This window comes from Sturnus vulgaris, chromosome Z, assembly GCF_052056855.1.
Source record: "Sturnus vulgaris isolate bStuVul1 chromosome Z, bStuVul1.hap1, whole genome shotgun sequence".
NCBI classification, from domain to species: domain Eukaryota; kingdom Metazoa; phylum Chordata; class Aves; order Passeriformes; family Sturnidae; genus Sturnus; species Sturnus vulgaris.
The window spans coordinates 25953963-25971806 of record NC_142283.1 but is presented as its reverse complement, the minus strand read 5'-3'; the positions used below and the strand labels follow the sequence as shown (position 1 = coordinate 25971806).

The 17844-nt window shown below is 38.8% G+C and overlaps 1 protein-coding gene across 2 annotated transcripts; it reads right to left on the bottom strand.

Moving 5' to 3' along the window:
- Window positions 1-4300: 4300 nt before the first annotated feature.
- On the bottom strand, window positions 4301-17825 carry CZH9orf85 (chromosome Z C9orf85 homolog). 2 transcript variants are annotated; one of them, XM_014886301.2, is made up of 4 exons: window positions 17672-17825; window positions 7808-7914; window positions 5548-5661; window positions 4301-4766 (listed from the first exon to the last, which is right to left on the bottom strand). In XM_014886301.2, exons 1-4 carry the CDS (start codon window positions 17771-17773, stop codon window positions 4589-4591), a joined length of 501 nt encoding a protein of 166 aa, XP_014741787.1. In that variant the 5' UTR covers window positions 17774-17825; the 3' UTR covers window positions 4301-4588. The 2 variants fall into 2 exon arrangements, with proteins under 2 accessions (XP_014741787.1, XP_088012397.1); XM_088156271.1 differs by lacking the exon at window positions 17672-17825 and adding an exon at window positions 15448-15524.
- Between the last annotated feature and the right edge of the window lie 19 nt (window positions 17826-17844).

Below are 17844 nucleotides of genomic sequence, written 5' to 3'. Positions count from 1 at the left end.
CTTCTCTGCTGCAGTTTAAAAACAAATTTTTAAAATATTTGGCGCTGTTTTCAAAGCACTTATGTGAATGCATCTGAACACTTCAGTTTGGGTTTCTGAAGTTACGTCAGAAATGCAAGGAGAGATTCAGGTAAAATCTTAATGCCTTTGGCTCCTGTGTTCATGGCGTCAAATTAAAGCTTATTATTGACAACTGAAGTATTATTATTACCCCTATTACTACAAATAGGTGCTTTCTCATTGACTTCAGGAAAAAAAAAAAAAGGTTTTATGTGATTTCATCTTAACTATTTTAGGGGCTCCAACAGAAAAGTCTGCTACCTGAAATAAGCCAAATATTTTATTTCTAGTCTGTTACAAGTAATTTGTTATCAAGCCATAGAAGGAGCTCACTTGAACTGTTTCAAAGTTTAGGAATCCTACTTTACAAACTCTGTATGCAGTTAATACCTTCTTTTCCACAAAGAGTTTTCAATTGTATTAACTTTCAGATGAAAGGTAGGCAGGAGAATTAAGTTCGATGCTGGCAGTTTGCGTGAGCAGCTCCCTAAACATCTGATAATGAAAAACATGTCTCCGTGTCACTTACAAAGCTTTCCTCATTAACTCTGAAAGCCAGGCTGATGCTTCCAATAAGCACTTAGTTTTGCATTTTCTACCAGCATACATTTACTGATGAGAACTCCTAAACAACGAAAACATACATAATTATAGGGCTAGAGAGGTTTACAGGGTGGCTCACATTTGATGACCTGCTATATTTTTTCTATTTTCCTTGCTAATGCTATGATTTACAGCCAAGTACATGCCCATTATAGGGAGAAAGCAAGCTGTATTTTTCTTAATTAACCGGTAGCCCTATAAACCTGCAGAGGCTGGTATTACTACAGTATTTTAGAGGAATACATATTAATCAGTAGCAAAAACAAAAATAGAAGAGCCAGCCCATGCAAAACTGGAAGTAAATCATGGGGCAATGTTTTTTGCATTACCTGATCCTTCAAAACATTTGATGATAGGATGTCTCAGAGATGCCTGTGAACTTTGACAGAGAAGATTGTTAAGGAATTATGCTAGGAGGTAGCACTGTGTCTATTACTCTCCTCATACTGCAATGAATCCAGGTTGTCTTAAGAAATCCTTATATATGGCAATTTGATTTCCTGAAATGTGTATGAGTCAACCATGTTGAGTTCTGGCAGCTCCAGCCTACGAAGAGCATTTCCCCTTGTGGAGTAAGTATCATCTGGCATGCCTGCCTCACACATACCGGCAGTCCACTATCTAATTAATTACTTCAGCGTTGAGTCATGCCAAATGAGACTCCTAAAGGCAATCTGGTAACAGGAACTCAGCTGTCAGCAACATCACTGCATCAATAGCGATGCATTAAGTATTCCACAGATGACTAATTAACATCAATCATTTTCTTCTTCACTAATGTATTTGGTGAGCCTCGCAAGGTCCACACGAATCCTGAGACCCTTGATCAGTCATACTATTTAAACTGCATCTCAATACATTCCAAGCACCGTGGCATATTTACTTCCTCTAACGTTTATAGACACAAATTCATTATTATTTGTGAAAGAAGACATAGATTTCAAAATCTCAATTAAAAACTCTAAAAAATCATTCCATTTATATGACTACCCTGAAGATCTCAAAAATATTTTACGACTTTTGATATCCTTTCTTTTAAAAAACATTCTCATTTCTATATGATTTTACTGAAGATCAGCATTTAAAGGAGTTCTACTCCTGCATTATCCTCTGTTCAATAAGTTCCTCAAAAAGAGACAAGAAAACCAAATCTCTGATATTCAGAACTCTTATAGTATGAGTTATAATACCTTAATGCAGTTCCAAATATATCCTAATCTTCAGTCAAAATTAAACAAGAAAATTACAATTGTTCCTTTTACTCATGTTAAAACTGTCTTCAGTAAAATGCAAACTCCTTTTCCATTGTGAAGCTGCCATTTTATAAGCTGACTCACAACCACCACGTTAAACGGTGTTGCAGAAATGATTTCCAGCAGTATTTCCTTTAGCCACAGTTACAACCAAAGACAGAAGGCTTGCCAGAATCAAAAACTGTCTTCAGATAGGCTGGACTAACACCAGCCAGCCACCACTGCAGCTGTGCCCACCCACAGCGAAGTTTTATCATCTCTAATACGAGCTCCAAACAGAGCATCAGGAGTGCAACACGAAGACTTCAGAGGACTTTCCCTCTGTACAAACATTTTTGCACTGTGTTGCAACATATTGTTTATCTCTGTTGCTCTGCTCACTCTTGGTACTGACAGGTTGTGTCACCACTATGAGAAGAGAATTCTTCCCTTTATTTTCTCATAATACAGCTCCTGCCAGTTTCATTACATGTTTTCCTATCATTCCAGGACTTCCTCTCACCTTTCGACAAAGGATAGGACATTCTAAATTTTTCCAAGTGGAAGAACATTTCCCATACATATGTCACTTTCAAAAGCCAAGTTTACTTTTGGTGACAGTCATGGTTTCCCCTTCAGAGAGACCCCTTCTGAAGCTATATCCAGATTACTTATTAACTTCCTTCTACCTACCCTCCTACCTGGTCATCTGCAGTGTGTGCATGGGATACTCCTTGTTTACCCAGACCTTTTTGACGTCAACTGGCAAGAAAACAGATGTGACTCTAAGTCAGATGTCATTGCTGTCCTGTTGGGAGGACTTATCTGTCAGTGAAACACGACCTTCAGATCCAACACTTCTGAACACACCTGACAACCTCCTCTTCTGTCACTAAACACCTCTTGGCATTTTCCAGCTTGACAGGACAGCCATAGGGTGTCTATCTGCACCCAAAGGATTAAATTTCAGTATTTCCTTCATTCCAAGGAAGGGATGGGTAACAATCTCAGAGTTGAATTTCCTCACAAAGCATTTGAAAAATGTAATTTGAGAATCAAGTTCTTCCATGCTCACTATTGTAAATCAGGCAAAGCACAAAAGCAGATGTGACATAGCATATTTGTTGTGGTTCATCATTTTTACTCGTTATGACCTTGTTCCCTCTTTTGTCAAAATGGTTCGTCCCAATGTTGTACCCCCCTGTTTGGTTTGTTCCAGGTTGCCCTTCTTCAATCACCCCTAAGCTCCTCCCCTTCTTCCAGACCCTTCCCTGCCCATCACTTCAAACCCAACCCTCCAAGTTGTCAATCCCCACTGGCCAAGCCTGTTATTCTAGAAGGTTCACTCTCAGTTGTAAATTATGTATTATGTGATTGGACCTTGTATGTTGATCCCCTCCAACATTCCCCTTTATTGGTTTGCTGTAATTGAAGTCCCTCCCTGTCACTCCCCCAGGTTTCCCTGACTGGTCTCTGTACTGTACCCTCCTATGAGGGAGGGCCCTTATTTAAGTTCATGTACAGCTGGTCTCCTCGCCTTTCTTGGTATCCCTTTCCCAACTCTGCTTGTCCCCCTACCCGCTCCTCTAATAAACTTCTTGGAACTTCAAAAGGACCCTCTCCGACTCTTTGCCTTTCCCCAGACGCCAACAACTGCTATAAAGGCTCTGAGCCTTACCCTCATCCTGGGCTCCGAGAGACTCTGGAAGAGGGCCACTCTTGGCATCTCCCCCACCTCAAGAGCTAGCTGCGTGGGTTGAGATCCATGGACAGAGGCAGGCGGCGTCACATATTGTCATAGGTAAATACTGTCAGTTAAATGTAAAGAGCAAGAAGACAGTATAGAAGAAATCAAACCATCCTGAATGCTGTAAAGACAGTTACTGTAACTTCAGTTAAATTCTTTGTACAGCTTAATCAATACCGGACTAGAAACTGGGGAGAGAGTAATTCTATAAGCAGCACCACACGATGCAAGTCTTGTCTTATCAGAGAAAACTACATCAGATCCAGATGAATCTCTGAATTCTGAAAATGAAAAGAAAGTATGAGACTGGTTATGAGAAATTCTAAAGTCTGCAGGGTTTTCTTTATAAAATATTGTAGCAACAAGATCACAAATCTGTAATGCGCACTTATACATGGTAAAAAAGCTTTAATTGTTCATGAATTGTACTGATGCTGATGGTATTTATGCACTTGTTTCTTTTTGTGGGGAAAAAAGAAATTAACAAAAACCTGAAGGCATAAGGGGAAGATCCCATTTGGGAACCCACTGACAGAATGCTGCAAGTTTTTCCTTCAGAAAACCATTACAGCTGCTTTAGCTCTTCCTATCTCTGTTTATTCTAGACTTTCAAGTAGATTTCCAGGTAGCAATAATACTTCCAAAGGTCGCATAATACTGAATTTCAATTACACAAAGAAGCTTTATTCCAAAGAAACAGTAAGTTGTTACATGTATGAAATAAATAACTGTGCTTACAGATAGGATTTCTGGGTATTTTCAAAGAAATTCTGTTCCTAATACACAAAAATGTGCATTAATACAAATCCCCACATGCATCATCATACACAATGCCAACATTTACATAAAAGGACCTTAGATGTCAAATCAGGGTTTGGAGCACTTTAAGGCAAGCATTGGTTTACCATATTTGATTGCATATAATCTCTAGCATAAACACAACCTTTTAGATCTCTGTTGTTTCAAAATTGATACTTTTAAATCGTTCTTCAAGCACATCAGAATCTTCATCACTGTCTGCACTACTAAAATTTGTATCAAAATCCAGCTCATTCTTCAATTTACTGCTCTCTTGGTCATTTTTAGAAGCTTCACTCTCAGTTCTGTCTTGTTCTTTATCAATCCTGTAGAAAGTAAGAGGGATATTATCACCACCCATCTCTGGAATTTAAACAAGAATAGGATGGAGGATAGAATATCCTCCCAGCATTCCATCCTAATAAAGGATGGAAGGTGGAAAGATGTGGAAAGAAGAAGGAGAGGGGCAATAAAAGTCCCTAAAGTTACTTCACACTAAATAGAAGGGATATAAAACACAGTAAAACACAACCAAGTATGCATTACAAAGTATTTAGTACAGAAGAGACTGTAAAGGAAGATAAATAAACATTTGAACAGCTTGACCAATTAAGCAACTGCTGGACTGTGAATTAATGTTTTATGTATCATGCTCAATGAACACAAGCAAAATGCCAAAAGCCTGCTAAATGTACTGTGGTAACTGTACTCAATATCAGTCCTTGTTTAATTCTTCTGTTCACTAGTAACTAAATCATCAAGAGGCAGACAAAATGCAAACAGTAAAGTGACTTCTGCATATTTTATGATGCTCAACCAGAACCCATTTTGAAGTGCTTTGTTAAGAAGATATACAATTTACCCATTGGTGTTAAAATGTCTTATCCAAGTAGGACTTGTTTTGTCTCAGCCCCACTAATATCAACAAGCATTTCATCCTCAGTTTCATCTGAAGAAAGTGAAGAAAATGTCTCCTACTGATTCATGTTGGGATTATTGAGAATATGGCAAAAATTACAACAGCTTCTTGGCAGTTTTCAAACAAGGCTTATTACAAGGGGAATTATCAGTACAGGACTGAAACTATGTACTCTAGGAGTTACTTACGGAATTACTATTTCTTCTTGTTTCCCACACTTAGCACAAATTTCTAATTTACCAGCACACGGTCGACAAATAATATGGTAAGGATCTTTTACAGTTTTCTGGAGGCACTTCACACTGTGAAGAGAAAGAAAGCATGATTAAAAAAGTATTGTGGATGCTTACTAAACATTCTGTGTTCAAACACAATATACAAAAGAGGAACAAACACTCCACAAAAGAGGAAGGCCGGTTTCAAATTAAACACTTTGTGTTCTATCAAGTACCACTATCAAAATCACTGCTACTCAGCCCTATCCCTGACTTTTCTCAGGAAGAATTACTAAAACAAGTACTGAAAAAGAAACATTAAATAAAGAATTTAATATTTAAGTTGACAAAAGAAACATTTCTGTTCATTTTAGTACATAGTTTAATTTACTTTAAAATTGCATAGCTTCTGGTTTCATGATAGAAGCAGCATATGGCACAAAAAATACATGGACTTTACAAATACAAAGCTTTCACTCCAAACACTGCAACGACTTCCTTTTGAACTTCTCAGATTATAAAATAAGTCAGCGCTAGACTTTTGTTTTCTATGAACACAAGCCTGCATGGAGCAGTATTCTCAACAAACCCAACCTCATAAGGTAGAGGGCTCGGCTATTCTTTTTCAAAATATGATAATATTCTGTAGATTTAGCAATTTCCAAATTTCTGTGGCTTAACATTCAGCTGACATTACTAAAGCCTTGTATATCTGGAGAACAAAACCTAGAACAATATACTCCTTTAATGTTGCTGTCTTGAAAGTAATTTTCTTGGATCTCATGTCCTCAGAAGTTCTTCCCAGACATGTCATACTAAGCAGGGGCACTACTAATGCAAGGCAGATTTATATATTTTTTAATATGTAATCACTAAATAGCTAATAACTAAATACTCGAAATAGAAGTAAAGTAGGGAGAACTTGTAGTTGTACTAACACTCATCATTTTAAAGATGTTAAAAAACTAAAAATACATTGAGGTACAAAGAAGGCCTCCATCCCCATTTTTGCAATATGAAGAATTATTTTTATTTTTAATGTCTATTATGCTTTTACTTCACCCAGAGGCTTCATCTGTTGAAAATTTTTATAGTCTTGTCCTTTCAGAACAATGGCTCACCTAGCCATTGTACTGATGGCCTACAAACCATCATCTGTAATGTTAGAATGCTCTGAAGCACAACTTTCTCATTCAAGAATATGAGAGAGAACATCACATATTCTGTTATAAGCTGCTGTTCTACAATGTCACTTTTTCTACATCCAATGCTTCCCTGATTTACATGGTGGTTTTGCCTGCTTTCTTCCCTTTGGGGAAGAAAACCAAAAAAAAACCCAGATGCAAACAGTTATTTGAGAAAAAGTTAAAAAACCACAAAATTTGACTTAATCTGTGGTGAACAGAACAGAGAGTGTTTATTTTTTATTCAGCAAGCCTTCTACCTAATAATTAATTTTTTTACACGAAAGGGTGAAACTGATTACTAATACCAAAATACAAGCTACTGTGACAAACCTGTCTATATTGCACACCACAGCCCAGCTTGGTTTCTCTGAACTCTGTTTCACTGCTGAAACACCTGTGTCTGCTACCACAGGAGGTAAGGACCTCTGCAACTGAGCAAATAAGAAAGAAGCAGAAATCATTCCCTTCCGAAAACTAAAATAATTTATATGTTTGTGATCGATTAACATATTTATCATCTTTGTTTTACAGTTACACAAAAACAAGTAATACAGAACTCTATGCAAACAGTGCCATCATTTACTGCTTATGATTATAGTTTCTTCCAGAAAAAGAGCAAGCATGCTAAGAGGTAATGAAATTGCAAACATTAGCAGAGTACAGAACTCAAGAGATGTGCAGATCCCTCTAATACACATGTGAAAGAAGACTTTAGAGAATCATGTTACAACAGGTTTAGGTTTGACTTTTTGTTCAGGAGAACACACTTGATGGGCTTGGAAACTTACAGGTCCACAGTTCAACCAGTTTTAACAGCAAAGAGGGAAGCAGTTGCTTCTCCTCTGTGTTTTCTTTTCAAAAGTTTAACATAAAAGACATGAATTTGAAAATTAACATTGCCTATATGTTGTCATTGCACATGAGACTCCACATTTGAAAAATGTTGCATAATGGCAGCTTCTTCCTGTGAGTTTCCAAAGCCAAAATGTTTTCCAAAAGCTCACAAACCACACAATCAACAATTAACAAAAAGTATCTTCACTCACCATTTTTTAGGTTTTGTAAGTAGTTTGTACTTTCTGAATTTTACCCGCCATTCCAAGATACCTTTGCAATGCTGACACACTCCATCATGACGCTTAGCATTTATTTTCTGAATAAGTAAAATTTAAAAAAATACATTAATGACTTCCTTCTGTAAAAAGTAAAATCTTGCTTAGAAAGCATTTTTGCCCATCATATGATTGATACAGTACTACAAATATGTTTGCCTTTCATATACATTTGTAAAGAAAGTTTCTTCAATGGAAAGAGTATCTTGAGATTAAAGACTAGATTACTAATATTATTGTTATTATGTTCTTAATAGTGATACTTCTTTTTGTTATTATATTGTTGATAATAGATTACTGTAGGTATTCTATTATTTTAATCTCCAGAAATTTTACAATATGGATTTAAGTAGTAGTAAGCCCTGAAATACACAGTTTTTATACAAAGAAGACAACTGACAAGACAGCATTTGACTTATTATTGCTCAAGCTATCACTATACTACATAGTTTAAATAGTCTCAGGATTTTTCCTCAAATAACAATACAGTAAAATCCACATGCTATTTGCATTCCATCTCTCTCTAATCCCAGCTTTCCTTTATGAAAAATATTTTTGCTCTCTGCACCTAAGATAAAATCTTTAAAATGGCAATTTAAACCATGGTATATTTTCAAGACAATGAAAAATTTATTGTAGTATCTCCTACAACATTCTGTGTCTCGCTTTCTCAGAAATATAAAATGTTAACTGGCTAGTAGTATTTGCACAAGAGAAGTTATTCTGAGATGGGAAACAGTAGTACTAAACCAAACTCTTACCTTAAATAACAAGCTATGCCCTTGTATGCTCAATCTAATTTTATTTCTTCTCTGTTTAAGAATGACAGCAGTATTGTTGTCTATTACATGGGTGCTCATATTCATTCAGAAATTTAAAACCAGAAATTTCACAGTAAAAAAATGCATATAAAAATGCATTTTTTACAATAGTTTAAAAATGGCTACTATATCAACATTGCATTATTAAATGGTTTAAACCACATCTACTTTTTAGCATACCTAAAAAGAATGATTCTGTATTAATCTGGATTACAATTTATGTTATTCTTTCACAAATAAACTGGAAAAAAGTTATTCCATGAATATAGCATCTTCTGAAGTAATTTCCTGCTTTTGTAACCCACAGAGCTTCTTACTACTCCACAATGCTCTACCTCAATACATAAGGAAAAAAAATAAGCCAAGCTTTAAAAATACAGCATCTTATTCTAGTCCAAAAAATGTGTATGGCAAAGGAGATGCTACTTTCAAGTGAAACTATACTCTGAGACTTGTGTTCCATTGTCTCCTTTGTTATTAAACTTACACATCCAGTATGAGTTTTCCTATGGTGTGGTTAACTGAATGTGTGGTGCTTTCTGGTTGTTTCAGTTAAAAGAAAATTATTTTCTAAATTATCAAATACAAACTTGGCATATTAAGACGACAATCAAACAAGGTTTTGCATACTGCTTGAATATTGAATATAGAAAGCTGTGGTTCTGATGCATTATGAATCTATTTTCCAAAAAATACAAACAATTGCTTAATGTGCAAAATTTCTGAGAGAATAATTGGTAAGTTCCCAGCAGATATTTGTTAAAGGCGATTCAGTATCTCACAGTTCAATATCTTGCAATTCAAACTGCTGTGAGCAGTGCCTGTGTTCAGTCTTTCAAAATCCATCCAGTTGAAAGACAAGCCTTGTTTTCAGCACTTGACCAGCACAAAGTAAGGCTCCAAGCACTATAGCCCCCATGAACTTCCAATCACTTACAATTTAGCCTGAACTTCCTCGTGCTCGCTCCCCTGACTTGCATTGACTGGTAATGCAGCAGGGCAGTAAGATACAAACACTGTGATTTGTTTTTCCGTGTGGGGACACATTTATTGTTACCAGCTATTTTTAGGTTTGCTAAGGTAAAACCCAGTGAACGCCAAAAGAGCAGTAGCTTAAGCTGAAGGCAAATGATTGTCTTTCCAAAGGAGCAGTTAGCTTCCTGGATGAAAACGACATTGTTTCCCTTAACACATCCTGACATCACGGCTGGGGCTGTGGTCAGGAGCCGTGCCACAGTGTGATGCAGGCACAGGTTCAGCAAAGTCTAAAGCACCTGAAATGTAAGAGCCTGTGCTCAGGACTGCACACCCTGAAGAATGAAACAGAAACTACTTCAGAAACCTCTCATCTGAAGCAAATCCAAAGTTCATCAAACAGGCAGCCTATTACAAATACTGCTAAATATTTGCTACAGAACAAGGAAATATGCATAGTTATTATTCATGAAGCTTTATAAAGCTCTTCCCCACCCCAATACCCTTATCATCTGGCTGCAGAATACACAACAATCACACACAGTGATGCATTTCTTTTTTCTTCTTTTTCTTTTTCCAATCAAACTGAAACACTGACCATCCCAAAAACCAAAGATCTGAAGATGAAGAAGGGGCAGTACAGCAGGGCACAGGCAATCCAGGAGGTTCCTAGCATACACTGATGACAACTGCCTTCTCCAAGCGACAAAAGAGCCAACAAGGAGAGGTGCTGTGCTGGACCTTGTTCTCACCAACAAGGAGGGGCTGGTGAATGCAAAGCTCACGGGCAGCCTAGGCTGCAGTGATCATGAAGCAGCAGATTTTAAGGTCCTTGGGACAGTGAGGAGTGTGAGAAGAAGATAACTACCCTGCACTACAAGAGAGCAGACTTTGGCATCTTCAAAGATCTCCTCAGTAGAGTGTCATGGGATAGAACTGTGGAGGGAAGAGCATCCCAAGAGAGCTGGATGATACTGAAATTGTCTCCTTCAGTTTCAAGTTTAATGCCTCCCTACAAGTAGGAAACCAAGAAAGAAAACCAAGAAGCCTGCATGGATGGACAAGGAGCTTCTGAAGAAACTTAGATAGCTTACAGAAGGTATAAAGAGGGAAAAGTAGTCTGGGAGGAATACACAGAAATTGTCCAAAGAGACATGGTTAGGAAAGCTAAAGTATAGCAGAAATAAATCACGCAAAGGACGTCAAGGGTAAGGAAAAAAAGGTTCTTTAGGTATATCAGTGATCAAAGACAGACTCAGGAAAATGTGTGTCCCCTCAGGAGGGATACAGGATACAGAAGACCTGGTTACCCAGGACATGGAGATGGCATTTAGACAGTGGGATTGAGTGTAACCTCAGCGAGTTTGCCAATGACATCAACCTATATGATCAACACACTCGAGGGAAGGGATGCCATACAGAAGGACCTGGCCAGGTCTGAGAATGTGTACAAATCTCATGAAGTTCAACAAGGCCAAGTGCAAAGTCCTGCACCTGGGCTGTGGCAGTCACAAGCACAAATACAAGGTGAGTGGAGAATGGACAGAAAGTACTCTGAGGAAAAGAACTTTGTGGGTGTTAGTGGATGAGAAGCTCAACATGAGCCACCAGTGTGTGCCTGCAACCCATAAATCTGGCCAGCAGGGCAAGGGAGGGGATTCTGCCCCTTCACATTGCTCTTGTGGAACACCACATAAGCATTCAGCTCTGGGACCCCCAATACTATAAAGATATGGACTTGTCATAATAAGTTCAAATGAGGGCCACTAAAGCAGATCACAGGGCTACAGTACCTCTACGATTAAGGCAGGCTGAGAATTGGGGCTGTTCAGCCTGGAGAAGAGAAGGTTCTGGGGGGACCTTGGAGGACCTCCCAGTACAAGAAGGGGGCTACAAGAGAGCTGGAGAGGGACTTTTACAAGAGGATGTAGTCACAGGCCAAGGGGGAATGGCTTCAAACAGAAAGACTGTAGGTTTAGATCAGATCTTAGGAAAAAATTCTTTCCTGTGAGAGTGGTCAGGCACCAGAAAAGGTTCCCCAGTGAAACTGTGGATGCCCCACCCTTGGCAGTGTTCAAGGCCAGGCTGGATGGGGCTCTGAGCAACCTGGTCTAGAGGAAGGTGTCTCTGCCCATGACAGGGGGTTTGGAGCTAGATGATCTTTAAGGTCCCTTTCATCCCAAACCATCATATATTCTATCATCACATTTATGTGTGTCAAAAATCACTTTAAGCATCCTGATCCAGGCATAAAGATGCCTGGGCTGTTCAACATGGTAAGACCACAAATCTAACACAGCTACTCATAAAGAAATCACATTGCATCTGCTCAGAATGTCACAAACTGGAAGAAAGACAACAGCTTTGAAGTTCTAATTTCCTCCATTTAAGAGGCACACATACAGCATCTTCCTCCTCTTCAGCAATTTCCTGCATTTTTTATTCAATTTTCATACCTCAAGTATGGGGCATTGTAACTAATCATTGGCTCAGCACATCTGAATACAAGAGACACTAAGGTTTTACAACCCTATTAGGCTGTTGGTTTAGAAAATCAATAGAGAATGATGGATTGATGTAAAGAAAGCAGTTAGAGTTTAACTTGTGTTCGTCTTTTAGATTTATTTTGCTCAAAACAAAAAAAAGAGGCATGATATTTAAATGCGACCATTACTAAACCAAGTTGCTAATTTACTGTGGTTTTTTGCATTTAATTAAGCATTTCCTCTGACCAAAAAAACCTGCAACACACCGCTTTCAAAAGCAATGCAGACTTGAAGAGGTAAAGAAAGATGTTCCTAATGAAGGATTTGAATAGTCTGTTTTTTTCAGATTTTTGAAATTGCTTAAAAACATGTGAGAGTTCTCATAATAAACCAGAAGACAAACTTTTCTTGTTTCTCAGTTCCCAGTTAGAATGGGGAAGTCACTAGTAAAATCAAATGAACCCCTCTGCTTCTTACTTTTCCTACTAATATTTACTTTTTAATATATTTTTTATCTTGTTTAAACTTTCACAAACTCATATTTTCTTCTTTTTGTCCATTTAATAGCTTGCTTTCCCTTAAGGGTATTAAAAAAACCAACAACCCACACAAAGCCCTGAAAAAGGCTTGTAAACTTCATTATTCTTTTCTACCCAGCCTTTATGCAGTCAGGTCCTCACACACAAATAGGAGGTAGTGCTTGAAATTATTAATTTCTTGGTGTGAAAACTACTCCAACATGTTAGATTATGATTCTGTTGCAGCAGTTTCTCTGGGATTTTCTTTATGCTCATTTCCCTGTTTCAGTCAATAGGTCTCTCTTTTCTTTAGCGTACTTTGCTCCAAGGACAAGTGCAACTCATCCAGTGCTTGAAGCATGTCTATACATTCTCCAGGGAAATTACAGTTATGCAATACAGACATACCTAAGCAGTCTTAAGATATGATGCCACAAAATATTCCATGTGCACACTATACGCACAGTCAGTTGTACATTAACAAACAAACGTCCTCTGCTCATGTAACCTAACATTAAATCACCTAACAACCTGCCAAAGGCAATTCAGAACGTATTAAAGTAAACGAATGCACCTACACCTACTAACTTGGCACACAAAATAATCCCTAGCTAAAACTAGCATTAAAGGGCTCACAGGTAAGATGTAATGACAGGGCTTCAAAGAAGCTTCACCATCTGTTTGTAAGCTTCTAATTATGTGTGAACCTGTAGGTATTTAGATTTCCTTTATTGAAAGCAGATTCCTGCTACTGAGCACATATCAGTGGTCTATTCTGCTATAAATGAGTGTAATGTTAATGCCAGCCATAAACTTTTTCTTTGTCAGAAACACAGGTGACACTGCTTCAATCACCAAGGACAAATGCAGCACAAGGATGAATGCAGGATTTCTGAAAAACTGAGCTTCTCAAAAAACCAAAACTCCACAGAACCTCTAGCACATGACTGTAAAGCAGTTAGAGTAGGTCAGTGAAGACTGATAAATGTGAAACTGAGCTACCACATGCTAGATTTCAGCGTTCCAATACACATTACACAGGCTGAAATTGTCTCCCACTGAACTTCACTTACTCACATATTGTATCAGCATTACTTGAAATTCCTTTTTCTCTTGATATTTTCTCATCAAGTGTATTTCAAAATTTACGTAACATATGGATATAGCATTTAAGAGAGCACTGGAAGGACTCTCACCATCTCCCCCAGAAAGAATGGAAAATACACAAAGACACATAAACACACACACACACCAGACACACCTTCTGCACCTACCCACACATTCTTTCTCTCACTCTCTGCCTCACCTCCACAGTTGGGCCAGAGTCCAGAGTAGATGTTGCATTTGCTCCTATTCTCCTTATATGAAAGGTTACCACCCAAGACTGAAGGTACTTCTGAACCCAGAATAACAGGAGTGGCTAGAGAGTAGATTTCAGCCTACCAAGCTACTCTATGTTGCAGCAAGAATGCTACCTAAGAAACATGCAGTCCGGTTATCTAACAATTCCAGTCGGCCACTAGTTTATCTCTTTCTCCCTCCTGTGCTTCCAAATACGATTACTGACTCAGCATTTAAGCTCTATATTCAGCTGTTCTCTTCCTAGTGCTTTCTCACAGTCTCAACCAGTGTTTCCACTAAAACAAGTGATTTATCCATGTACCCAGCTTAAAAAGTAACTGACATAAACACTGTAGTAAAGCTATTATTCATGTAATAACCCCTGAAATTTAGGGAAATGTGGACTATCATCTTGGGTGTACTTAATGAAAGGAAAGAAATTGAGAAATAAATCAGTCATTTGAGTGTAAATATGAATTACTTTGTGGTTTACCATATTACTACAATGGAATTCTAAATGTTCACGTTAAATGATATTTGCTTTCATTTCTAGAACTACTGCAGCTTCCATGATGACTTATGTAATATACTTTACATAAAATGTATATTCATATAACACAATGTATATTCCTCAGCTCGTGCTGCAAAGAGCTATTCTGGATTATACGATGTAATACAAACATCATTAAACAAATTCCAAGATTCAATTACTAAGAAGACAGTGTCTTGCCCTGTCCTGGCTATTCCTTCTTCAGGTCATCCTAAGATGCAAACTCTTCCAGCATTTTTGTAGGCTGTTTCCCAAATACAGTAGAAAGGCAGTGTACTTTGTTTCAAGGATGTTTCACCTCAACAAGCCTCAAGAGCAAGGCTGTAGTAAAGACTGATCTTCAGAGGAAAGATAGATGGATCTTCTAGCATGTTCTCAAGTAACCAGATCTGTGGCCTCTAAGATTACAAAATGGATGACACGGTCAGTGTCAGATGAAGAGCACAAAACACTTCAAAAAAACCAAAAACAAACTGTGTAATGACTACCAGCAGAGAAAAGTCAAAATACTATTTGATCAATTTCCTCTGCAGATACTGCTTCACTGAGAGAAATAGCAGTAACAGCATAATTAACTACTTCAATTCCACGCACTTTACAACCTATTTTATATAACTTTACAAGATATTGTAGTAAATATTCAACATTGCTTATGCAGTGCACAATTGCAGCAGGATCCAAATTTTCAGCTGATAAGCATTTTGCAGCCTTTCAGGATAGTATTGCATTGGACAGTGTACAACAGTACATAGGCCAAATACAAAACCTCCCATATGTTTAACAGTGATTTACAAGAGATCCACTCTCTTTGAGGAGCTTTGATCCTGAGGTACTGAGGTACTACCCATTACTGTGGCAATGGGAGGCAGAAAGGAGTACCCACTCTTCTATCAGTCCCTGTGACAGAATTTCTGGTTTCTTCTTTTTCCTCATCACACATCCATGACACAACCGATTATCCAGGACTACAAAACACAGAGATGCAAAACTGTCAAAAATGTCATCATTCAGCACAGTCTGTATCTAAACTATAACATTAATCACTACTTATATTTGCTAGTCTAACTTCTTTAAAATTTCACAAATAGCAGAAATGAGGCTAATCATCATTATAATGACTCCTGATTATCCCTGTCCTGGTTCTGGCGAAGCCATGGTCAATTTTTCCAGGCTAGGACACTAAGGTTGTTCTATACAACCTCACATTATTTTCCAGGAATGGGGAGAGGGTTTCCTTCCAGGTCACACAGCATGGTGTGGTCTGGTACTGCCAGGGGTCCCACATAGTGATCGCTTGTGTGTGAATCATCTGTTCTACACTATTGCTGTTACTGTTTGCTTTCTTATTTAATTTGCTGTTTCCAGTAATTTTGTGCCTCTAATTCTCTTCTCCAGGGCTATGCAGGGAGAGAGGTGGGGAGAGGGGTGAGTGAGTGAGCAGTGCGTGGCTTAGAGTGTTTCAGTTGGACAACTAAACTGGGAATATAATTCCTAAAACATGGCAATACCTTAGGACTTGAATTTGTACATGATAGCATGCTCTTAGATAAAGGAATGCCTCCTACAAAACATTATCTAACCCCTAGGAAGTGCATTCCTCAGGATACTACTTCCACACATTCAGCCCTCACCATGAACCAGCAGGCATAGAGAGAAAAGAAATCATTTGCTTGAAATGGAAAGAAAAAAGAGACAAGTTGATGTCCACAGTATACCTTGGCTACATTAAAAAATATATATTTATTTGAGTACATGATATTGTGTAGCCAGTTCTGGAGGATATAAATTATTGTCAAAGGGAAAAACAGCCATGTGGGTATTAAAGTGATTATTTAAATTACAAAACTTATACGAGAATTCATTTTCTCTTTGCAAACTTTTTTGATAGACCAGCTCTTTACAATACTTTTGTGTGTGTATGTTTGCACCTAGACAGAAAATACTCTCCTATCAGAGGTCATGCAGTGACTCACACAACAAATAATACTGTCACTGCTTAGACTCCCAGGAAAGCAGCCTGTTCAACTTGCAGAACCAGTCCTAAAAAAAAATCTCAAAAAACAAAACAAACACAAAAAACCCAAACCTCCCTCTTTGGCATTAAGGCTATAACTTACTACTTTGTACCCTTCCTCCCGGCTCTTTTTGATATCCCAGGCAAGTTCAGTTAAAGGGACATTGATTATGACAGCAATAGCATCAGATAAACTCTCCTAGATTACTCATCCTCTGTTTTCTCTTAGTCACCTTCTCGGTTTAGCCTGTGAGATGTTGACATCTTTGTTGATGTCAACACACTTTAGCGGTATTACTGCTCAGACAGACACACTGTGTGTTCTTCAGCCCCTTCCACATACTATGTTACCAAAACTACAAAGCATATCTCAAGAATATATTGTAGACCATCTCCCTTTCCCTGCTTAGAACCAAAAAAGACAAAACAGTCTTCTGAAACAACAGAGTGAAGATGATGACTTTTGTAGCAAAAGTGCTGATAGACTAGCTGAAGACACTTTTCTATCTAACTAATCAGAAAAGCCTTTAAAAAAAATAATTAAAGCACGCATGAAAGTTTTATTTATGTGTTATGGGGGAAAGTTGTTCCAACTAAGCTTTCAAAACATCAAGATTTCTGAGTTATGACCACATGGTCACAAACCTTGAGAACACCAAACACCTTACAAGAAGTCATATGGATAACACGCCATTAAACATTTAATTACTGCACTCACTGCACAAATGTAAGCGCTTTATTTCAGACTTCCTCTTAATAATTCTTTGGCTTAACTAGGTCCTTTCATGACATGCTTGGGGCGGGCAGACCCGACCCAGAGGTATCTCCATCACTAAAACGGTGCCTCGGCATCCACTGCCGCTTCACTTCGTTTGCGATCCCGAAGCCCATCAGGACCAGGCACCAGACCTCACACAGGGAAAGGGCATGGCTTCAGAGGCCGTAGGGGGACCTACCCACGCTTTCGGCAAGAAACCCTTCCCACCGCTCCGGCCCCAAGCACTGCGCCGCCTGCAGAGGGGTGGCTCCTGACGCCGGGACACGGCCGGGACACGGCCGGGACACCCCCGCGCCCCCAGCCCGCCCCGCCTACCTTGCGGTGGGCGCTGGTGTCGTACTTGTCGTTCTGGAAAGCGCGCGCGTTCTGGTGGCGCTGGGGCCGCGTGCGCGACACGTTCCCCCGCTCCGAGCTCATGCCGGGCCGGCGCCGCGTGCCCCGGAACCGCTCCGCGGGCCCGCCCGCGCTGGGCGGCGCCGCCGCGGCTG

Excerpts from the sequence above, each read along its gene's own strand:
- CZH9orf85 (XM_014886301.2), bottom strand. The coding sequence starts at position 17,773 with ATGAGCTCGGAGCGGGGGAACGTGTCGCGCACGCGGCCCCAGCGCCAC. Across the intron at positions 7,915-17,671 it reads ACACCAGCGCCCACCGCAAG|AAAATAAATGCTAAGCGTCA; the intron begins GTAGGCGGGGCG and ends TTACTTATTCAG. Across the intron at positions 4,767-5,547 it reads CAAGAAGAAATAGTAATTCC|GATTGATAAAGAACAAGACA; the intron begins GTAAGTAACTCC and ends TACTTTCTACAG.